General features: G+C 42.9%; 1 protein-coding gene across 2 annotated transcripts in view; it reads right to left on the reverse strand.

Annotated features, from left to right (window-relative positions):
• Positions 1-18,837, reverse strand: part of Ankle2 (ankyrin repeat and LEM domain-containing protein 2) — a 44,520-nt gene extending 25,683 nt beyond the window's left edge. Inside the window, exons 1-8 of one of the 2 annotated variants that reach the window (XM_084601278.1) lie at positions 18,628-18,837; positions 17,984-18,237; positions 17,580-17,744; positions 13,407-13,570; positions 9,791-9,979; positions 7,217-7,339; positions 4,448-4,514; positions 3,109-3,275 (exon numbers count right to left, since the gene is read on the reverse strand). In XM_084601278.1, coding sequence (XP_084457404.1) covers positions 3,109-3,275; positions 4,448-4,514; positions 7,217-7,339; positions 9,791-9,979; positions 13,407-13,570; positions 17,580-17,744; positions 17,984-18,176 — 1,068 coding nt within the window. In that variant the 5' untranslated portion in view covers positions 18,177-18,237; positions 18,628-18,837. Of the gene's footprint in view, positions 1-3,108; positions 3,276-4,447; positions 4,515-7,216; positions 7,340-9,790; positions 9,980-13,406; positions 13,574-17,579; positions 17,745-17,983; positions 18,238-18,627 lie in introns of both variants that reach the window. The other variant, XM_084601277.1, reaches the window with a different exon arrangement.
• Between the last annotated feature and the right edge of the window lie 2,928 nt (positions 18,838-21,765).

Below are 21,765 nucleotides of genomic sequence, written 5' to 3' on the forward strand. Positions count from 1 at the left end.
TGACATTGTTTACGTTGGGATGTCAAAACTTGCAAACAACTTTTGTTTTAGACAGGCAGTTCCGCTTAAGCTTGTCCAGAACTTGCAAATATTTTTCAAGTGAGGGCCCACTGTGCAACTGTTTCTTGACATTCTCCATCCCGCCGAAACACCAATAACACACAGGTCTAATACAGAACATCAGCAGCAACGAAAACTATTAGGAGGGCAATGGATGAGTACTGGATCAACTTGTCCTAACTATAGTATTAGCTACCAAGAATTCGTTCATGACTGTGAGACTATCTTTGGCATGTGTGAGCACAAATACACCCAGGTTGACCCTAAATCCATTTAACCTAAGGCAACAAGCAAGCAGTGCTTCAATTAGGCAAAGAATTTTATCCCTGCAGGCATAGAAAACAAACTAATTATCCCTCTCTAACTTCGTTTATCCTTACTTTCTGTTTACCTGAGTTTCATTTATTGGGCATCCACTGCACACGTCATAAGCATTGCTTCAAACTATAGCGTTGTAAGAATCTGTGTTTTAGTTAAAAGTGTTCAAAAACTTTGACAGCAGGAAGCGCAGTGCCCAATTGGCATGGTGGACACCAACCAAACAAGACCAGAAATGACACATGAGGCCTCACTATGAGCAGGGTCAATTAAAAAGATGAGAATGGACTGTGCAGCTGTTGGTTACTCCAATGCTCACAAGACGCCAAACATCAAGATACCAGACATCAGCATCTCAAACGTGGTTAACTGCTAAGCTAAGTGTTGGCACTGGTAGTACAGTGCAACAGAGAAATATAGTTGAGCAGGGCCACCGAGCACTACTGGACGTATATGAAGGAGAAGACGACATTCATGCTGCAGACATTACTGCATGGTTACAATGTTGGGAACTTAGGGAAGCCTGGTATCGCACTATTTAATCCTCAATATATTATTACTGAATCTCCAAGTACCTGGAGACACTAAAAATATTTTCGTTTAAAAGCTGTAGAGTGCTGAAGGAAACACAAATGGCATAATTTTGATGACAGTAAGTAAAGCCTTGTTGATCCGTTCTCGGTTCACACCATTTCCAGTTTCATATGCTCAAAATCGCAGGCAGTAAAACATCTCCCATGGAGTTACACTATCTTTATTCTGGTTAATATGTTCCCGAGTGGCACGATTTCTCAGTTAAGTAGAACCCCTTTATAGTAAAGTCACTGGGACCGGCAAAAAATGTTTACTATATCAGGGTCTTACTAACTATATCAGTTGTTGGTGATGACATGGTCGTGAAGATGCTGTCTGGTAACTAAATGGCTACTTATTGAACACGCCTTCTTGCTTAATAAAAAAAAAAAACCCTCTAAAACACCTTTAACGCTCTATTATTGTCTCTTCGTGTCATTTGCTTTTTTTCAGTTATGTTTCGTTTACATCCTGTGGAAGTACCTCTTAAGCATGAGGGCAACGTGGCTACGAATACAACCGAGTTGGTTTTCATGTGAAAACCAAAGCCTCACATGAACAAGGCGCTATCTTCCGCTGTTTCCGTCGATTAAGAGGCAATAGATGAGAAATGTGCGTGGCAGGCAAGTGCTGCAAAACCGCACAAAGCCCATCTCCACTTCTTGTCCCCACTGCTTTGTGCTGCACCGCGCTGTGAATGTTCGACTGTTTCTTCCCTTCCCTATTTCTCGCTGCACTTTTACTCTCGTTTACCTTCTGAACAGACCGCGCCGCCTTCTTTCCATTTTTGTAGAAAGCTTTATTTCTTTTTTCCCTACGTGCTGTATGCTTTCCCTCACGGCTCTAAGGCCTACATAAAATTGGCTTTTTCTGATACCTGTTAAGCGTGGTGGCAAAGCCATAAAAGAAAAAAAAAAAAACATTCGGTTTTGTTATTTTCTTTTTTAATTGCCTCGCGAGTCTAGGTAGTGCACGTACGGAGATTTCATTTCGTGGGAAGTCGTCGCCGCGGCCAGATGCATTTTACTATAACCAATTTTTAATAAAGAAGACTTTACTATAAAGGGGCTTCTTACAGTTGTCTATGAAAGTTGCACTGGGACTTCAGTTTCACTTTACTATGTTCGAGATTTTACTATATCAGAGTTTACTATAGCGGAGTTCTACTGTACTGCGGTCAAAATTTCCACAAATTGCAGTCGTATAATACGTTTTATGATCAACTGGACATGTGCTAACGAGCGCTTGTGACATAAAAACTGATCAACGCACTCACCCGCCACAACTGCTTTTCTGCAGTGTCTAGGTGCAAAGGGGTGAAGCATCAAAGAAAACCAATGAGCCAACATATGAGGAGCCCGTTCCCGCAGAAATGTGACTTTATGAGGAGAAATGTGGTTGCTTCTTTGCGGTGCTTTAGGGGGATAGGGTTGAACCATTTGATAGCTACAACTATTCACTTGCGTACTAGCAGGCTGGGTATGGAAGATGCAGCACGATTAAAAACGCAGTTACTGTAAGCCATCGCAACAGCTTCGCCACATGTCACTCGAGCAATGGGGCAAAGCATCCAGAAACAACCAAGGAAGCGATTCCAGCTCGTCATTGCCTCGTATGAACCAGATGTATTAAATTTCTTAGGACAGCACAAATATGGACTGAATTCTGCAAGAGCTAAAAAAGGAGCTGTGCATACTGAACGTCTATAAATGCTGATCTACACTTTTATGCAGTGAAAGACTCAATCCTAAATGGCTTTGTGCCTCATTTAGCAGTTCATTCTTTTTTTCACAATTGGGCAGTTTAGATTTACATTTTCCCGGATAATATGTTGGCTTTTTTTCCCGCATTTTTTAGAAAACCTATCCATGAGGTTTCACTGTAGTTATTCCCTATGAAAATTTACACTGCGTCCAAACATTCCACAGTTTAAATTGTAACAACTGGCAGCTATGAATTCCATCCTCCAGTTCTCCGCTCCTCGAAAAAATGTGGAGGCATAAAAAGAAAAAAAAAAGAAAAAAAAAAAGATTTTTGTTAAGCTCTTCCCCTACCCATACAGAGGTTACTCCCTGAACGGAAATAATGAACGCTACCACCCAGAGTCAAGCCCAGACAAGGCTTCAGAGTCGGGCTGCATCCCAACATACTTCGCACCTCAGTGGGAGACATAGGCCCAGCGGCAGCCATGACACTCAGCGATGTGTCACGCGGGCTCGTCACGGGGCTGCCCCATATGGGTGATGCCTCGGGAGAGAAGGGCTCCCCAATCGTGGGCACCATTGAGTTGTCTTCAGAACGCAGGACTGGCACAAACACACGCTCTGCCAGGTGTGGCGAAAGGAAAAAGAAAAGAAACATTAAAGTTGACCAGCATCTGAACCACTCTGAGCCAATGAAGGTTGATTTTGCAACAAGGTATTGCAAGGAAAGCCAGGCAAGAAGCTGCATGAGCAGTGCAATGAACCCTGACTTCCTCTTTACTGCATATCATTGACAGTAGTGCAAGCATGTCAGCAAAGAAAGAGAAATGCATCAATGCAATCACGCATGCTCCGCGCACAGGAATATCATGGCCACATGGGTGCCCTTTAACACACATTTGTTGTTTAACAGCCGGCTCTTTGAGTATATGTAATTGAGAGACTACAGTACGAGATAATACAAGGAGTCACAGTACAAAAAAGGTTTCAAGTATTTCACAACATGCAAAACCAAGGACTATGAGGAAGAGGAAATCAGTGGGCATAGAAACCGACACGAGTCAGCAAAATAGCGATAGCAAGGATGCTAGTAGTACACGAATCTTTGGCCCGACTGTTTCAAAATACATTTTACTGAATCATTTGTTGACCACGACTCATATAGCATTTCTTAACATTATGAGGGTCTGCTTCGCGAATACCACACGCTTTTCCGTTTCATTCTAACCCAGAAAGTCTAATCAAGGTGTTGTCGTTTAGCATTATGCATTGCGAGCTCACAATTATACACAAATGTTAATTGTAATAATGCTGCTTTTCTGGAAAAGATTTGTGCAGTGGAAAGGATATGGCAATCTACACAGAACACATATTAATTTGGTTCTGCAAAATAATGAGTTTATTATTATTTTCAGCTGCCATTATTGCCCATATCAGCACCTCCAGCTAATTACAGAAGAGAATAAACAGACAAAAACAGACAGACCATGTAAGAAAATTATGGTGATGCACGATCATAACTGTTCTGGAAAGTTTATCGACGCAATTGATATGGTCATTCCATATCGTCCGCAAAGTAAAAGCAGCTTGTTTTAATTATGAACAACGGTTACAGCAACCTTGATCATTATAAAACAAGGTACAAGGTTTATTAAATGGCTCTACGTAAGTAGGCCGAACTTGGTGCGGCTTAATCAGGCCTTAAACACACTTTGGCCTTTTCCAGACTTAGTGCTGCCTCCTGCATGAGCATAGAAAAAGCCACGTGCTGAGCTTGTGCAAGGCAATCTCACCTTCGAATAATGATTCAATCCTGTTCTTTAATTCAGAACTTGCAGACGGCAGCCGGTCACAAATTATCTGGAAACATGAAAAACATGCACTAGCAGCTGAGGCTACAATCAGGGAAAGGTAACGCATCACTAAGGTCTCTAGTTTCTTGCAATTCTATATATACAGGTATGTTATATAATTTTATATATATGGGTGTGTTCAGATAAGAACGGTAATCGAGGTCCCATTATGTATAAATTTTTGTTTTCAATTAAATTTTTATATGTATGTGGTGGGCAAATGTCTCAACACAATGGAATGAATCTTAGTTTTGCAAGGTATGGCGTAATATTCTCGGAAAAAATTTGCACATCACTAGAGAAGGAAAAGGCTGTTTTCTGCCATTTCAAAAAGTTGCAAGTTTGGAGACCTGCTGCTTCCACACTAAGATCTTGTCATTTATTATTTTTTACTCACTTGCCTTGTGCTAACTACCTTGCCTTGCTTTGGGCTTGTTAGACTTTTTCAAATGTATTTGTGCATGTATTTTTCGCTTTCAATCATTAAAATTGCTTTGGTGTGTTTTTTGGCTTTTTCTCAAAATTGTGTTTTATGTTGAACTACAAGTTCGCTCAAAGGATATTTTAGCAACTACAATAGCTGGAACTACAATTATTGTTGTATTGTGAAGCTGAAAGTATAATGCATGCAATGTTGGGAGCACAATTTTTATTTTCACCTTTAAAACTTTTTCATTTAATCTTGAAATTCTTATATAGTTGCCATGGCTGTGAGTGCCATGTTCAACAAGCTGCTAAATCTCTAATATTAGCTCAATTTGAAAACTGCTTCCAACATTGCATTCCTTACACTTTATAGTATCCACCTGTATATATTACCATTTAACTTCTGATGAGTACTTTTTCCTTACTGTTTGGGCAGATAATAACAGTAATTTTCTAATACATTTCTAATACCTCTCAAACTAATTGTCCCAGAAGAAAATGTTTTGCATATTTGAGATCAGCAGAAAAAACTGAACGATTTTGTGAAGTTTGATCAAATTTGATCGGTAAATAAAAAACTAGTTTTAAGACCCATGTCCCCCTTAACCCGTTGTGGAAAACACACCTAGTGATCTAGAGCTCCAAATTTTGATCGAAATTAAGAACATAACCCGCATAATAAAGAGAAAAGGTTTTAGTGCAAATGACTTAAGGCATCATGCCAGTATGTAAGTTTGAAAATTCACATTTTTGCAATGCACCGCTCTTGAAGCAAAGTTAGTGATTTTTCCCCAAATCAACTGCAAAAAAAAAAAGAAAAAAAAAAGAGGTTTCTAATATATTTTGTAAAAGTTGAAGTGGCATAGATATAGCGAACAAAAAATAATAGATTGCACGACTTTAGTGCAATCAATTATTTTTTGCTTGCTATATCTATGCCACTTCAACTTTTACAAAAAATATTAGAAGACTTTAGTGCAAAAGCAGCATGTCTCCAAACTTGCAACTTTTTGAAATGGCAAAAATGGTGTTTTCGACCCCTAGTGATATAAGATTTCTTTCTGAGAAAACCACTGCGTATCTTGCAAAACTAAGATTCATTCCTTTGTGTCAGGACATTTGGCCACCAAATATAAAAAATTCATTGAAAACAAAAAATTGTCATAGGAACCTTGATTACCATTCTTATCTGAACACACCATATATATCTAAATTTCTTGCACTAAATTTTAGAACCGCACGTCTAGTAGCTGAGAAAGTTCTTTCTTAGAGACTGAAATTTTTGTTTTATTTTTTATTTATTTATTAATACTGTTGGCTTGAGGCTGTTGCAGTGTGGTTACATTACAATTACAGAATAGCAGTACTGCTATGCTCAAAGCAGGTTATGCAAGGCAAGTATGCAAGAAATGGCACAACTATGAAGCAAGAAATTCAAGAAGTGAAATGCTAAGGAGGTTTTACAACACTGAGAAATGGGGAAAAAAACAAACATTAGAGGGATTGGTGTCATGACTGGAACAGGAGTTCTTTTATGTTATGTTATGCAATCGACAGGTAGTACACACATTCTAAGAGAAACGCCAAAATGTACTTCAATACATGTGCACCCCACAAGTTTCTTTTCCCGATGACTAAGCTGTTGTATACGATAAACCACCAGTAAAACAATCCCGGTAGGAGTGACCCAACGCGGTGGTTTAGCAGTTATGCCATTCGACTGCTCAACCCAAGGATGCAGAATCGAATCCTGGTCGCAGCGGCAGTTTTTGGACAGAGGTGAGAAGCAAGGCGCCTGTGTACTGTGAGATGTCAGTGCACGTTAAAGAATCCCAGGAGGTCAAAATTTCCAACGCCCTCCACTACGGCATCCCTCATAGCCTAAGAACCCTGCTACATGGGCACTTTAACGGCTGTTAAGCACCCCTGTTGCATTTACTTAGCAACTTGTGGCAGGATCACCTTGCCGAACTGCGAGCGCAGAAAATATGCGGCATGTAAAGCAGAAAATAATTAGAGAAACTAATTTTTTTTCGAGTCAGCGAGGTACAAAGTTCAGGAGTCACATGATAAATCGTCGAAACGGAAGTGAACCGACCGAACATGGAAAGTGCCGTGTGAGCGCAGCCACCCCCGTCTCGTTTCCACAACCGTTACGGCGTTCAACTGAAGCTCAACTGAACTGCCGTTGAAAACACCCATGTAACAGCGGTATAAGCTGCTTAGAGACACTAAACCCTATAAGCCAAGCAACCAATTTTGGTAGGAATGCACAATGCTCACCTGTTGTGGGGTTTGTCCTTCTTTATTGAGCCTGCTGCGGTCACACTCGGGCAATGCTACAAGCAGCTCAACTGCTTCAAAGCACCCAAACTTGCATGCAAAATGAAGTGGTGTCTCGCAACGCTAAAGGTTGAAGGGAGGGGGGACGGAAGAGGCAGGAAATATAATGTTTACGAACTTTTAGACCTTGCCGTTTCAGGCCAGGATTAAACATAACAATTAGTGCACAGGAAGTACATACACAGCAATGAGACTACGAATGCATAAAAGTGAGAACCGGTGAAAAAGGCGAGCCATACAATGCACACTGCAAGAATACACAAAAGCAAGGAGTAGTTGGCCCGGTCAATTTCTCCATTGAATAAACGGTGCATAGGATATTCCAAAGACCAGAAATTATAGATAGGGAAGTCTACCGCCATTTCATTCATTCCTTTTCTGCTGCCAATGTGCATGAGATCATTATTTCAGTAGATTCTGTGGCAGTGCCATTCAGGCAGCATGTTCCTCATTTTTGCTTACAGTCAAACGTTGTTATGTTAAACAGGTAGCAAACAGCAGCACAACAGTTCAATATAGCCTAAATTCGTGTCAGAACCATCCTTGTTGTCTCATCTCAGTCCAAGTCGTTTTTTGCGCTGCCATCTTTTCAAAACATGTATACAAACACGGCCAATTCGCCACATTAATCCCAATGTAAAATTTTGGCGAAAATCCTAGCAATAGCGAAACAATCTTGTCCGAAAGGAAGGCAATACAGGCACCCAGAGAGAAATTTTCTTTAAAGTTTCTGCATCATTTTGAGGGCACTGGAGTGGATAATGGAGGTCATAAAGGATGTAGTGCTAAATGCCACTCAGGTTGCCTTCCCTGCACATCGCTCGCGACACACAGCAGCAGCAGCAGACCAAACATCACTTAGGGTGGCATCTCTGCCCTACAGCAGTGTCGCATAAAAGATGGTACACCAGAATGAAAGCTGCTGCCGTTTTCACCACCTCCGTAACAGTCACCTTGAACAGCAACATAGGAAGCCTACTGCAAGACTACAAATGCCTGCACCCCTACCTCTGGAGCATTGTTGGCCTGTACATGAAGTGCGAATGTTTGCTGGCTGCCTGGGCAGCAACTGCCAATGCCACTAGTACACTAGTTTGAGACAGAGGCGTGAGATGACGGCATTAAACATGTCCTGAACACTTGGCCCACTACTACCAGTCACTTGTGCAGTGCAGTGAAAGCGCGTCACTTGCCATCGGCACAGGCACTCCTTTGCACTATAGGAGTCAATATATCCATTCTGAGCTCGATCATAATTAGTGTGCAAAGTAAGAACTGCATGTGACTGTAAGAGAAATTTTGGAAGAGTTTGATGCAGTCAACAATTACTTAAATCAATGCTCAATACATCAAAGTTTCACTGTAGTTTTTTTTTTTTTTTTTCGATGCTACGAGCACACACTACGGGCATGGCCATGTTTGTAATCAAGGAAATTATAAGCATGTTGATCAGAGTGGCAGCACCTATTCTAATCAATCTGGCACCATAATAGGAAACAAAAACAAAGGATTTGTGCTTTGTCTTTGCCTACACAAGCTTGAGTGCATCCATAATGCTTTTTTCTTTTTTCCAAGCAACACACATGGTCTTTTTAACCTCAATGCTTTAAAGCATGTAGAAAGAAAAGAGTTATGAAGAGACCGTTACAAAACATTTTTTTAAAGCCAGACGAGAGGACTTCCCCTTACCAAGTTGATCATGCGTCTACGGTGTCTCATCACATTTGCACGTGCACCGCTAGCACTGCAAAGTTCAGAGCGAGCAGGCGATCTCAAGTTGTGCCGGGCCGCTGCTAGCTGTCATGGGCTTCTAAAACCACCTACAATGGCATGCTGAATGAACTGAGATGAAGCCGTGACCAAAGAACCACAAAAGCCCCTGTGAAAGCACACAACTTCAATGCAGCTCGGATAACGAGAGCCTCTCCTAAGCTTTCCATTCTCCATGCTTTAAAGGGAAAGTGAGGACAAATTGAAGTCCTGTATTGATATGGTACTGAGTACTAATCACGCACAAACCATTCTTACCAAACATTATTCTTCCAATAGTGAGAAGGGACAAAGAAATGAAATATGGGAGTCTCCACCACCAGTCAACATTAAGTTAAATGTGTTTGTCAACACTGATTTTGGGGCATCCCATATGCCAGAATACACTGCTATTCACTTCAAGAGGACAGCAATCCATCCTTTTCGATGATAAGGTTGCGAGAGTCTGAATCTACTGGCGACTATAGATTTCAAAGTACAATGGTCCTGCTTATATGCCTTTCGCTACTTGACAGATGTTAAAACAGCTCGGAAGAGACAGAAAGTAAATGTTTGCCAAGAATGAGAACTGAATCGTCCTAAGTGTCCCTTTACAACTAATACAGAAGGTTGATAGCTCAGAGAGTGAAAGTATGGTGCAAATCAAATCGAAAAGCAAATGCTTTTGAAAACGATTTGCAGTTTAAAATATTCGCACAATGCCAGCAGTAAGCGAAGCAGCAATAAGGAAGAGAAGTGCCTTACTCCTTTGTCCGGTGTGTTCAGGTACAAATCTAGGAGAAACGCTGTCCGTCGAATCCTAACATCAACACTGTCGTCTGGGTACAGCAGCTCGAGAAAGTGCGGATCCTGCAGCGTTTCGAGAAGTAGCCGCACCAGTTCACGCTGCCCCTTGGCACAAGCAACATGCAGAGCATTGTACCTGTAGCCTTCCTGCACAAAAACATCACAACAAGAAAACAACGGGGTCATTTTTATGCAATAATCTGGAATGTTTTACACACAACAGTTAATGTCATAACTTGAGGTCAAAAATAAACTTGTACAACTTAGCCATGCACAAGCAATGCAGTGGGCATATTCGATTTTCTGTCCCGCACAGTTCTGGACTACTAGCTGACTCGAGTCCCGGATTCCATTTTTCTGGGGCAGCCCAGAAAGTCTGCCCACCACCGTGTTTTTGCACATGTTATATTAAGCGTTAAGCCGTAACACAAGCTCCATAGTTGGTCCCCAAGCGGCTGTAAGACGTTTGAATCTTGTATCTTCGTTTTTTTGTCTTGAAATTCACAACACATGGATACGATAACAGCCCCGAGCATGAATTATTTGCTCATGCTGTCCAGAAGGTCACCTGTTTCGCGATTCTTGTCAGCACGCAAGCCTGAAAGCGTCGCTAGCGAACCGCTGTGTGCTGGAGCAGCTAAAGCTTGTAATGTTTTTGCAAACACTTTCCTCTGCTTTTGAACACGGCGGGTTGGGCTACTTCGGCTCTGGGAGAACTTCGCGAGCAAGCAATCCCCACCAAACTTGAGTTCTTTCAAACACTCCCCATTCAGGTATATTGCACTTAATTTGCAAAAAGCATCGATTGGTTCGTGCCTTTTGTGTTTTCTATCCTAAGTATTACAAGCATGTGAGGAGATAAAAATGTGCGCAGCGTCGCTGCGAAATAATTGCATCATGGTGACTGTTGGATTGCATCATCTGCTATAGCAGACGATGGCAAAGAGCCTGCAAGCAGCCCCTGGCAATCGGGACATGTAACCATAACACTGCTTACTGCCAGAGCAGAAGCCATGACCTGTCAAGTAATCCGAGACTAAAAAAATGAAATATGCCTAGTGCATAAATTTTTTTCTTCATTTTCCAAGCTGCATCCCCTCAAAATTAGCTTTTCAAAGCTAATTATCAGCTAATTTTTAAAGAGATTTAGCTAAATCTAATACTTCAGGTTGGATTAGAACAGGTAGACCATACCTGTGTGGAGATATTTACTCCAGTCTCAAAGTGCTTATGAGCAGCACTGGCCAACTGAAACATCACAGCTTCAACACCTCCACCATAAACAAGGAGTGAAAAACAAAAATGATACACCTGAAGCCAAAGAGAAAAACATCAATGCCGGAATACTTTGCTGTGCAGGACTATAGCAGCAAGAAAGACAAAAATATTAGGCCTGCACAAAAATTGGATAATTTCGAATATTCATTGCCATAGTCTAGTCAGATATTCAATATTAAAGCCAATTCGAATGTTTATTTGAAATCCTGAAATATCTGACCCAACCGAATTATTTTTGGGGAACACTTCCTCCACACAGTTCCAGCTTAATGCACCTCCTCTGGGATGCACCAAGTGCACGCTGGAACCAGCACAGCAGCGTGTGCACCAGCTGGAGGACACAAAACTCCTTTGAGTACCTCAGTACGATTCTGAGCTGACCGCAGCTGTTGAAATCACTCCACTCTATGCACAATTAGCTAATGAACTGCGACAGTGCTAGCATGAGGCACATGGAGATGGGTGCCAGTTTTCGATGCCTGAGGTCTAGTCCTAGCCTCACAAGGACACTGTACGTACGTCTAGCAGTTGCCTATGGGATCTGCAGTGACTGAGCAACAGCAATTAATACCAGCAATTGGATGTTCCGCAACTATTTCCCACATGCGACAAATATGTCGGCTTCACATGTAGCCCAGCTTGCCCAATTTTTAATGGCCAAAGCTTCAATACACACCTTCCTTTTTCCGTGCAATGCATTGAGTGTTAAAATAACACATTATTTTGGAAATGCTCATTGTGCCAACCAATTTTCCTGTGTGCCAAAAGTAGCATTATCCTCGAAATTATTCGAGGAAAATGACTAATTGTTTCAAACAAAAAAGCCACCACTTCCAGAGTCCCAAAATATTATAGAAGCAAGAGCATTGAAAGGCAGTCCAAGTCAACAGCAGTAGAAAAAAGTTAATGAAGCTAATCTACTGGCTTAGCACATTAAATGCAAATGCGGTCTAGCACTAGCAGCAGAGAGGTCTGGAGTGGCAGATTCGTTTTGGAGTCTCTATTATTCTAACATGCATTCTCGACCTTGTTCCGCTTGCAGTCTTCATTTCTATTACGTTCCTGGCAAGTAAAGTCAATCTAGTGGATGAAGCAGCAAAGACGGTAGGGCTGCCAAAGGCATACTCATAGGCACTGTAAGGTTCAGTAATCGTTCCATTTTCTTTTTATGTCTCATTATTTATTGTGAACTGTCCGCTACCTAGACAGTAACCTGGACCTCATTTTTCACTATACAGAAATGTACAGCATTCTTAGCGTGCTTAGTGACTGATGTGAGCATGGGACATGAATGACTACATCGGCCATCAAGCGCGGCGAAGCTGTCAAACGCTCTCGCAATGGCGGCTGGCATCGTCTATTTTGAGAGGCTAAAGCTCCAAACCGACCTCATAGAGAGCTCTAGTTTACTTCTATTAATCTTATGTGCAGAGAGGTTGACGGATATTCTCCTATTTGAGCCCCACTGGGTGCTCTTCATGTGTCGACTTGTCTGGAGCTACGCAGACAGACCTCATGTTCGAGTAGCCACAGCAAGGGTCGCTATAGCAGACTGAAGGTTTGCAAGCTGTAAATATGTTGTACATATTTCCTGCTTATAAGAAGTTTGTCAACAATCTCTTTCAAGTTTCCTTAAAGCACGGAAATCCAAAGAAGACAATGGGAAGAGTCTATCTTCACTAACATTTTATGCAAAAAAAAAAAAAGCCAACCAGATGCACAAAATCCACCTTTGTTGACATGTCGAACCCTCGGTCACTATATGAAGCTGTCTTCTCTTTGCAGCGGCACGGCATGAACAGTGGTCATGCGTGTAATTCTGCTCCTCAGTCATCTACTGCTGGTCTTAACAGCATCCATGATATCTCGCAAGCAATACATTTATTACAGCAGCATCATCTATCTCTTCTTCAGTTCCAACCCGACACTGGCCATTAAACACAAGCTACTGCGAGCGACTTCGCCTCTATTGCCGCTGCCAACACAGTTTGACATGTGCTACGTGCTGCTTCACATCACGACCAGCTCTGCTCCTGTCGTTACCTCTGTAGGCTCCGCTTTCTTGTTGAGTGTGCCAGGCTTCCTCTCTCTCTCCGCTTTTCTCTTTTTAATGTGTGATGTTACATTGACACTTTTGTTACACAATGTACATGTGGCTCTGCGACTACGCTCATAAAGCTTTTGCTTTAACTAAAAAATAAGCATGAGCCCTTTGGCCTGTGAAAGAACTTTCCCCAAATTCTTAGCACACGCTTTGCATGCCTGAAATAAACAGTGAAAGAACAAAACTACAGACCTGCAGTATGGTCGGCGTATCACCACTTCCAACGAGATAACGTGGATTGGACCAGACATTCTGTCTGAAGAAGTTTGAATCGCCTGCCTCAATTGCCTTGCGAAGCTGGACTAGATCTTGGCTCTTTGGTGCTCTGTAGTTGCTGCTTTTCTCTCCAACAAGTACTGCTGAAAGCAAAAGAAACCGTACACCTGTACCGACCTTTTCATACTTTACACCGGAGAGTCACAAAAATGCTCTTGAAACATTCATGTAAGAAACACAAAGGCACAAAAACCAAACAAAAAGAAAAAGAGATCTACACTAAGGTTCCCAATGCAATAACACAAGGCCACTAAAAGAGAATAAAGCTGTAACGTAACGATATCTCAAATGTGTTCTGGTTTCGTTCATGGAGTTTAACATCCCAAAGGAACTCGGGCAATAAGAGACGCATGTCTCAAATATGCCAAAGAAAATTATACTGACAGATATCCCCTTACATGTGCTCAGCTATATCTGAAGCATAAAATTCTCCCTTTAAAGAACCCACACCCTTAACAAAATCAGCAGATGCAGCCGCCTACACTTAACTGGCCATTACCATTACCACGGGCCTACCTGAAAAAGTTTTCAGAGATAAATATGTTGGTGACCTTATTGGCACAGCTGCAGCAAGTTGAAAACCCCATAGAATATTGGTCACAAGTATTATGAGGATAAAGGCTGGGCTACAAAACTGCTCAGACGAAGAATATGGCTCATTTTGACAATATATACAAGGTTTTCAGTGGTCACGTGCAAAAATTCATAAATAGTGAGAGTTCAAAATAAGATAAAAATACCTTCAGGAATATAACTGCTGCAACAAACATACCTCACTGTAACATACGCTCCAAGTGCAGTCAATTAACTAAATTCACTAATTAACATTTAAAAATACCCATTTGCACGGTCACTGACAAAGTAGAGCTTAAAGCCATGGACAAGGTGACACCACATCAGTTTTTGAAAAGAACTCATTTTCTAAAGCTCTGCAGCGCGAGACAAACTGGCACTTTTTTTTCTCCACGCAATCAGAGCTGACTGCATTAAATGCGCAGCAACTTCAGTAGAAACACATTGCTCCTGACGTGTTGCAGTGAATGCGGCACCAAATTCAAACTCCCTGCTCCACTGTGCCATGTAATGCAGTCATGCATTTTCTTTTGCTCCATTGCTCTAAAAAAATAATGACCATGCCGCTGGCAATGAGCGTCCTTTTCCTTGCATCAGGCGGTGAAGCAAAGAATGTAGAGTGAGGCCAGAACAAACAAGAACAGCGTCTGTCAACAAAAGGAATCAAACTATGTACATTCAGTTGCAGTCAACAGTTAACCAGATCCATATTCCTAAGTAATGAGTTTGCAAGTATATATATATATATTCACACAAAAATAAACCAGTATTAAAGGCAAATTTCGCTCTGGAGTAGAAAAGTAAAGCATGTGTGTATTCGTGCTTCACAATGACCTGGCTGTACAGAGTCATCCACTTCTAACTTGAGTGCGGTGCCGTACCACTTCCGCTCCGTAGAGCTGCTTTAGCGGGTGCCCATGAAAACGATTGCACAGGAACATTGCGAGCCACAAACAAGTGCTCGGACTTTGTCTTCAGCTTTTGCACTTGTCTCAAGTCTGCAGCAGCTGTAAGCAGTGCACTGTAGCAGACAATAAAGCTGGAGCACCCGTCTACGGCTCTCATCACGTCTATGCAATGGATGCCAGGGCACACGGAGCACCGGCAGCTGGGCTTACATTTAAGCAAGAAGTGGACGACCTTTTACATGCACAACAGTGCACTTCGTGCACAACAGTGCACAAAGTTCGAATTGGTCGTCAAGTAAACAGGAGAGCAATTCCAAAACTTCACTTGCAATGCTGCACAGGACAGGCTTCCCTTTGGTGAAGAAAAATTGAACGGGACACTTAAGTTATGCGTTGAGAATTATTATTATTATTTTTTTTTTTTTTTCCACAAAACAAAATACAGATTCAAGCCTGCCAAAGCCATGGAAGGGTTGAAGGGCAGTGCTTGGCTGTTGGCGATCGTCAATGCACCTTTTTGTCAGGCGAAGGAGATGTTGAAACGCCTCCTCTCTGGACTGCAGAAAAACCAGTGCCCCTGTGGCTTCCACCGTGCTAGCACCAAGCACAAAATCAAGTCCAGCGAGCAATATGTTGGTGCCCAGCGGCCAATTATTGAAAAGGTGCATATACTTTGTTACATTTTTACGGATAAGGGCTGTGGCGCAGGCAGGAGCGCTCGCGCTAGGCCCGCCGCGATTCATTTAATCCCCTCACCGTCATCTGCCATCTTCTCTCTGCTCTCCTGTGTTGATCGGCTTGCCGCCCAGTAACAATATATGTATAAAAGAAAGAAAAATGTCAAAGCATTAAAGTCTGAGGTCCGCTCGGCATACTTCTCGGTTGTGAAACTACACTACTCACATATGAAGGTTATAAACATTGAGGCATGAGTTGCTAGTCACTAAAACAAGTCACAACCTATAGGGGGTGTTCACATAACGTCAAAGCTGACGTCAGTACACAGCTGATGCCATCCTTGCGTCCTGTTCTGACTACTACGGTTGGCGGCTTAGCTGCTTGTGTCCATCCGTTTTCTCTGTCACTCTAACTCATGCCAGCACTGATGTAATAAAAACTAAGTCGGGACCATGAGTGACATTTCAAATCATCTGCAAAGTCTGCACGATGTGGACAGACACCAGTACATAAAAGAAAAAAAGAACTGTGGCACCAACCCATTTGCAGTCGATGAGCAACTGCACGGTAAGCGTAGAACTGTGGCCGTGCATAAATAAGTGCAACATTCAAGAGTTCTTTGTGCTACGGATGAGCTTCGTCACAAGAAACCACCTGAAAGGCTACAGACCACTGGAAGGACACAACTGCGTTACAAGCGGCTGGTTAAGAGCTGCCGTTAAAGCAGACGAACTCGTGCTTTGTGCAATTACACGCGTGCCATCCCAGAACAATGCATATCCCAGCTTAACTGCTGAGCCCTTGTAGCTCAAATTTAGAACATAAATGGCATTCTGTAGTCAGTATTTTTTATACCAAACTTGTTTGGTGTACTTCATTCGATCAGAAGAAGTCATATGTTTGCATCGTCTGTGATGACAACAAAGCAAAAGAAGCTGCTGCTACAGCGATGGCCCCGGTGGCGCCACCTCGTTGCATTGAGGGCTTGAAACAATTTTTTACGACAAAACTCTTCAAATACAGTGCAGTTTTGGCCAAAATAAGTTTCGCTTGTTATTATATATAAATAAGTTTATTAATCTCTTCAAACCTTTCACAAAACAACTGTGCCTGCCTACGTTCCTTCACCGAATGTTGCTTTGCAGCGGACGCAGACAATGCGAACATTTGACTTCTCTGACTGAATGAGGCAGGTACGTTAAACACAGTTTGTCGGGCCCTCCTTTGAATACTTAGATTGCTGCAAAACATGACGAGGAGGTGTTGACGGCACACTGCATGCGCATGGCAGGACACAGTGATGCATGTTGTCACGTTGCCGCACTGCTCTTTTACCTGGAATATGGCTTGGGAGTGCGGGAAGAGCAGTCGTGCACGGATCGTGGCAATAGCTGGTTGCCAGAAAACATCCGGAAGATTCCAGACCAGCCCATTTTTGACATCTTCCGTGATACTTGCGCGGTTGATGAGTGCCAGCCATACATGACGTCTCATCTCGGTGAGTTGTTTAGTTCGGGCAGAGTCGTTCGTGCATACTTTCAGAACCTTAAAAAAGCCGAGGTCGTTCGCACAGCTCTTTAGCTTCCATTGCTTGCACCGTGCACGGCTACTAGTCTATGGCAGCTCAATAAATCATAACTGTAGATGCCACTGCTTGTGGAAGCACGCGCGCGCACGACAGCACTTGATACATACATTTGCCTTTTTTTTTTGGTGCACACAAAAATGGCCGACTGCACCACAGATACCCATAATGCACTGCACACGGCACGTTAGTGAATACCCTCTATATCAAGGCACTTCTCTTTTTCGTTTCAGAGAGCAGAAAAAAATCAGCCAGCTAATTTCTTTGTATTCCAGTCAACCAGATGCACAGCTGCCCACTCCAATCAGCATATGCATTAATATACAGCATTACACACAAACATACCTGCCGTGGAGTCTGAAGAGTCTGTGGTTTCTACAGGTGCAACTGCAGGCTGCACGCTGAATGCTGCTGCCTCTTCCCTGGAGCTGAACGCCTTGAACCGAGCTCCACGATACTTCTTGACACAACGTAGTGCCAGGTTTCGGTCCGCAAACACCAAAGGCAACTCTGCAAGATATGGAAATGCCAATTTCCAAATATAGCTGCCTCCATCTACCAAGTGAAACAAACTGTAAGCGTCCAGACAAGGATATTGCTAATTGAGTCTGCCTTATGTAGGACGACAGTCTGAGTGCAGGAAAAAAAAAAAAAAATATTATGCACATTACTCTAGTCGACAGTAGGCGCACAGGACATTTAATAAGCTAAAGTGCGCTGAGGTTACAGAATTGACATGCGGTACCTACCATCGTCATCGCAAAGAGTCATGCCAGTGCCCAAAGCAACGCCGAAGTATGCTACAGGTGCTGCTTCCCTTGACGATCCGTTAACTTTGCAAGCCGGAGACTGATCGGAGGCAACAGCAACGGTAGCTGCCCCGTCCGCTGTCAGCCCACTTCCGGCTTCATCTTCTTTTGTCGTGCCCATCGCGAACACCATGGTCGCGCAGCTTTTAAGACATTATCACCGTTTGTCTCCGCTGCCGAAAGTGTTGCATTACCTGTAACATAGCGCAGCCAGCGTCAACATACTAAGCGCACAGTCTCCTGTCCAACTAGCAAAATATCCGATCGGGAAAAAAATAAGCGATGCGTCATTGCAACCCTAAACTAAACAAGTTAAGTAAAAGCAGCTTCTACCGCACAACCGCTGCCGCCGCACAAACCACAGTTCGCCGCCGAGGTGACAAATAAAAGACAACCATGTATGAATTGCCAAATAACGTTTTCCGTTACGTGTCACAAGCTAAAGCAGCACAGGTTGTTTCGAAGAGTGCAAAGCTTGGTGGCTTGAAAAACCTGTCTAACGGAATTAATTCAAAACAAGAAAATACCTAGCTCGCTAGGCGACGACTTCGCGGACGCACATCGGGCGCACGTTCCTCACTCACCTTCAGTAAACCTTGCATGTCGCCTCGAATATGAGCTACGCCAGAAGATGCCCTAGACTATGAATGCAACTACAGCCCCATTTTTTTTGTCTCGTGTCAGATGAGGCGCTGGCACAGCTCGCATAGCTGCGCTCACTTTTCGTTAGCTACTTTACGTTCTCAATCGTACTTTCACGCAATATGGCGGGACTGTGAAGTAGTTGAAGCCCAGCCGTACTATGCAAGTACCGATCGTACCGATTCTTAACATTATAATTTGTTAAAATAAGCTTAATAATATCAAAATAGCTTTAGTAAATGTTAAATTTCGCTGAAAACATCCATTTCAGATTCGCTTGATCACTACAGCTCAATTTTGGGAAGGACTGCCAACAGAACTTTTTCGAAGGCTTTTTAAGAACTTTTTAAGGCTTTAAGGCTTTTTTGAAAACGCATTCGTCGATTTTAACAAAATTGTTCAATCGCAAATTCTTCTCTCCGAACTCGACGAGTACTTTTTTGTCTGTTTGTTTTTTGTCCACAGAAATAGCGCTGAATTCAAACACATTAAAGCCGTGATGTTTTGGTCATTATGCAGCCGCTCGAAATTGCAGCAGAAAAAATATTCCGCCCATTTAAAAGTCGAACTTAAAGAGATTGTGCAATAAAACTAATGTACGCTGCGGCTGATAGTGTTACATCACGTTCTTTCTGCGACACTCGATCTTGCGTAGAGTGCGCTATGTGGTGTAGTACGTACGTACCACTATAGTGAACTAGCATAGAGTATTCTAGTACACTATACACACCACACAGAACCGAAATAGAGAAGCGGCCCATGGTTTCCAAGAAAACTACCCATGCCCTTATTGCTTTCAGGTCTATGGGGTTCGCCTTCCGTGCAGGCTGCCAAAAGAAGTTCGCATTGGACAATCTAACTGCCACGGCATGCACAGCTAGGCCACAAGTTAGAGGCGGAGATTCATATTTCGTCTATACATCTCACAGGCTCCGAGGACGGAGTATTGTGTGAGGGGGATTACATAGATATAGGTAATGACAGGAGCATGAGTGATAAGTTTATACAAAACTTAATTGACTGTTAGTACTGGTCACTGAAAAGTAGGAACATCACAATGTTTAATGGCCCGTAGTAGCTTGGAGAAAAAAAAGTCCTTATTTCTAACCTAAAACGAATTGGATCCCGAATATTCACGATATGTTCCAGAAGACAATTTCAGTGGATGATAGCCTGCGGCAGGGCAGATGAATAAAATGCAACGGTTCTACCAGAAATGCGGTGAAAGCTTAGATGATTGTATAAACAATGTGAGGTGCGGTATGGTGTACAAGAGGCCACGTTAAAGAGTAGGAAACGTGTTTTATCTTCTGTAATCATGCGATAGACACTAGTGTACTTGAATTGTCTCATCATATTCGCCTATGGCCGCTGAATAATGTATAACCGAATTTCTTTTCTTCCCAGTTTTAGTTTCGGTTTCAGCAGCCGAGATACGGCTGTGACGTCACAATCAAGTCGAGGTCACGCTCGACATAAAAAGAACAGCAATATAATCGCTTACTCTTCACCTCTTGTAATTCCTGACAGGCTTTCTTCAGAGTTCTGGTGAATTAAAACGACACAGGAACGATTATATTGTTATTTTATTCATTCATCACGTGACCTAGACTTCACTTTGACTGCAAAAAAACCGGTGCCCCTGCGGCACAATACGATTATAAATTACTTAGCAGTCGTAGGCAAAAACCGCGTGGTGATCCATATACAGGAATGTCTTGCGCATCATTAACAAAAAGAAAATGCCAACAAAATTTGGTGTCTACAGTCCTTTAATCTTCGTGGTTGCAATCGATGATGTGATGTTTGTTATGCTCGAGTTCGGTTGTAGGGGCAAGCCGATCAAGGAAGGAGACAGAACATGACCTAGTGCGAGTGCGCCTGCCCGCGCCAGTGCCCGGTTCTTCATCGTCAGTAATTTTAATTATTGCCTTGAGAGAGAAAGTGTCAATACAAAAGTTGTAGATCTCCTCTGTTGTTTGTCTACGGTTGTATCCAAAGTCAACGTGTGCGTAGTTTAGGTCTCCCGCTGTATATATTACAAATTATCAGCTTCATTCTCGGTGCGTTTTTTTTTCAGCAGTTCATCTGGCAACAGTAACATGATGATGATGATGATGATGATGTGGCTGTTCTGATGTGAGCGATCTCGTGAGTATAATGTACTAGAAGTCATACTCGTGAGGGGAGGAGGTGGTGAAGAGTGGCTGATCCTGGCCCTGATGGGACTGGGACAGGTAGGTCACCGCAGCTTGCGGCGGGGGCTCGTGCACATTGGAGTTTTAGTCGAAATCACTCGGAGGCCCTTCACTGCAGCCATTCTTTCCGCTTTCATTCGCAACCTTTTCCTTACGGCGTGCTTCAAGTGTCCACCGAGAAGTGACAGATACTGCGCCTTCCTTTTCTGTAAACAAAAAAAGAAATATAAAAACGCTGGTTGAAAAGGGGGTGCTGCTGCAGCTACTCTCAAGCCGAAGCTTGAGGGGTCTCCAATCCGCCAAACCATGAATGGCATCATTAGGTTCAAGCCATGCTTCCCCACATTTGTAAGGCGGAAGGCTATCTAGGCTTATAGCGAAATTCTCGCGTCGGCGATGTCCGCGAGATGTATAGAGATTTAGCTCACAGTGACCCGCGATCCTCCACCGCGACTCTCTACCGCGCGTGGGCGGGGCGCTCAAGCTGATTGGTCCCGACGCGGCAGATCTGTATGCGGATGGATGGATGGATGGATGGATGGATGGATGGATGGATGGATGGATGGATGGATGGATGGATGGATGGATGGATGGATGGATGGATGGATGGAATATAGGAGCGTCCCCTTTGAAACGGGGTGGTAGCAGTAGCTATCATGCCACATGCGTACATCCAGCATGTGGCGCCATCTATCGGCGTCAAGGGGGGTCTGGGCATGCGCAGTAGAACGCGAGGTGGCGAATCATGGTAGCGGATCGCGGATCACGGTTTTAGCTAAAACTCTCTAATAGAGAGTTTTAGCTTACAGTGAAAGATACCGCGCCTTTCCTTTCCTGTTAGCCAATTATAAAATGACGGTGCACTTTGATGCGTTCAACGGA

This window comes from Amblyomma maculatum, chromosome 4 (genome assembly GCF_055883805.1).
Source record: "Amblyomma maculatum isolate TAMU_Amacu chromosome 4, ASM5588380v1, whole genome shotgun sequence".
NCBI classification, from domain to species: domain Eukaryota; kingdom Metazoa; phylum Arthropoda; class Arachnida; order Ixodida; family Ixodidae; genus Amblyomma; species Amblyomma maculatum.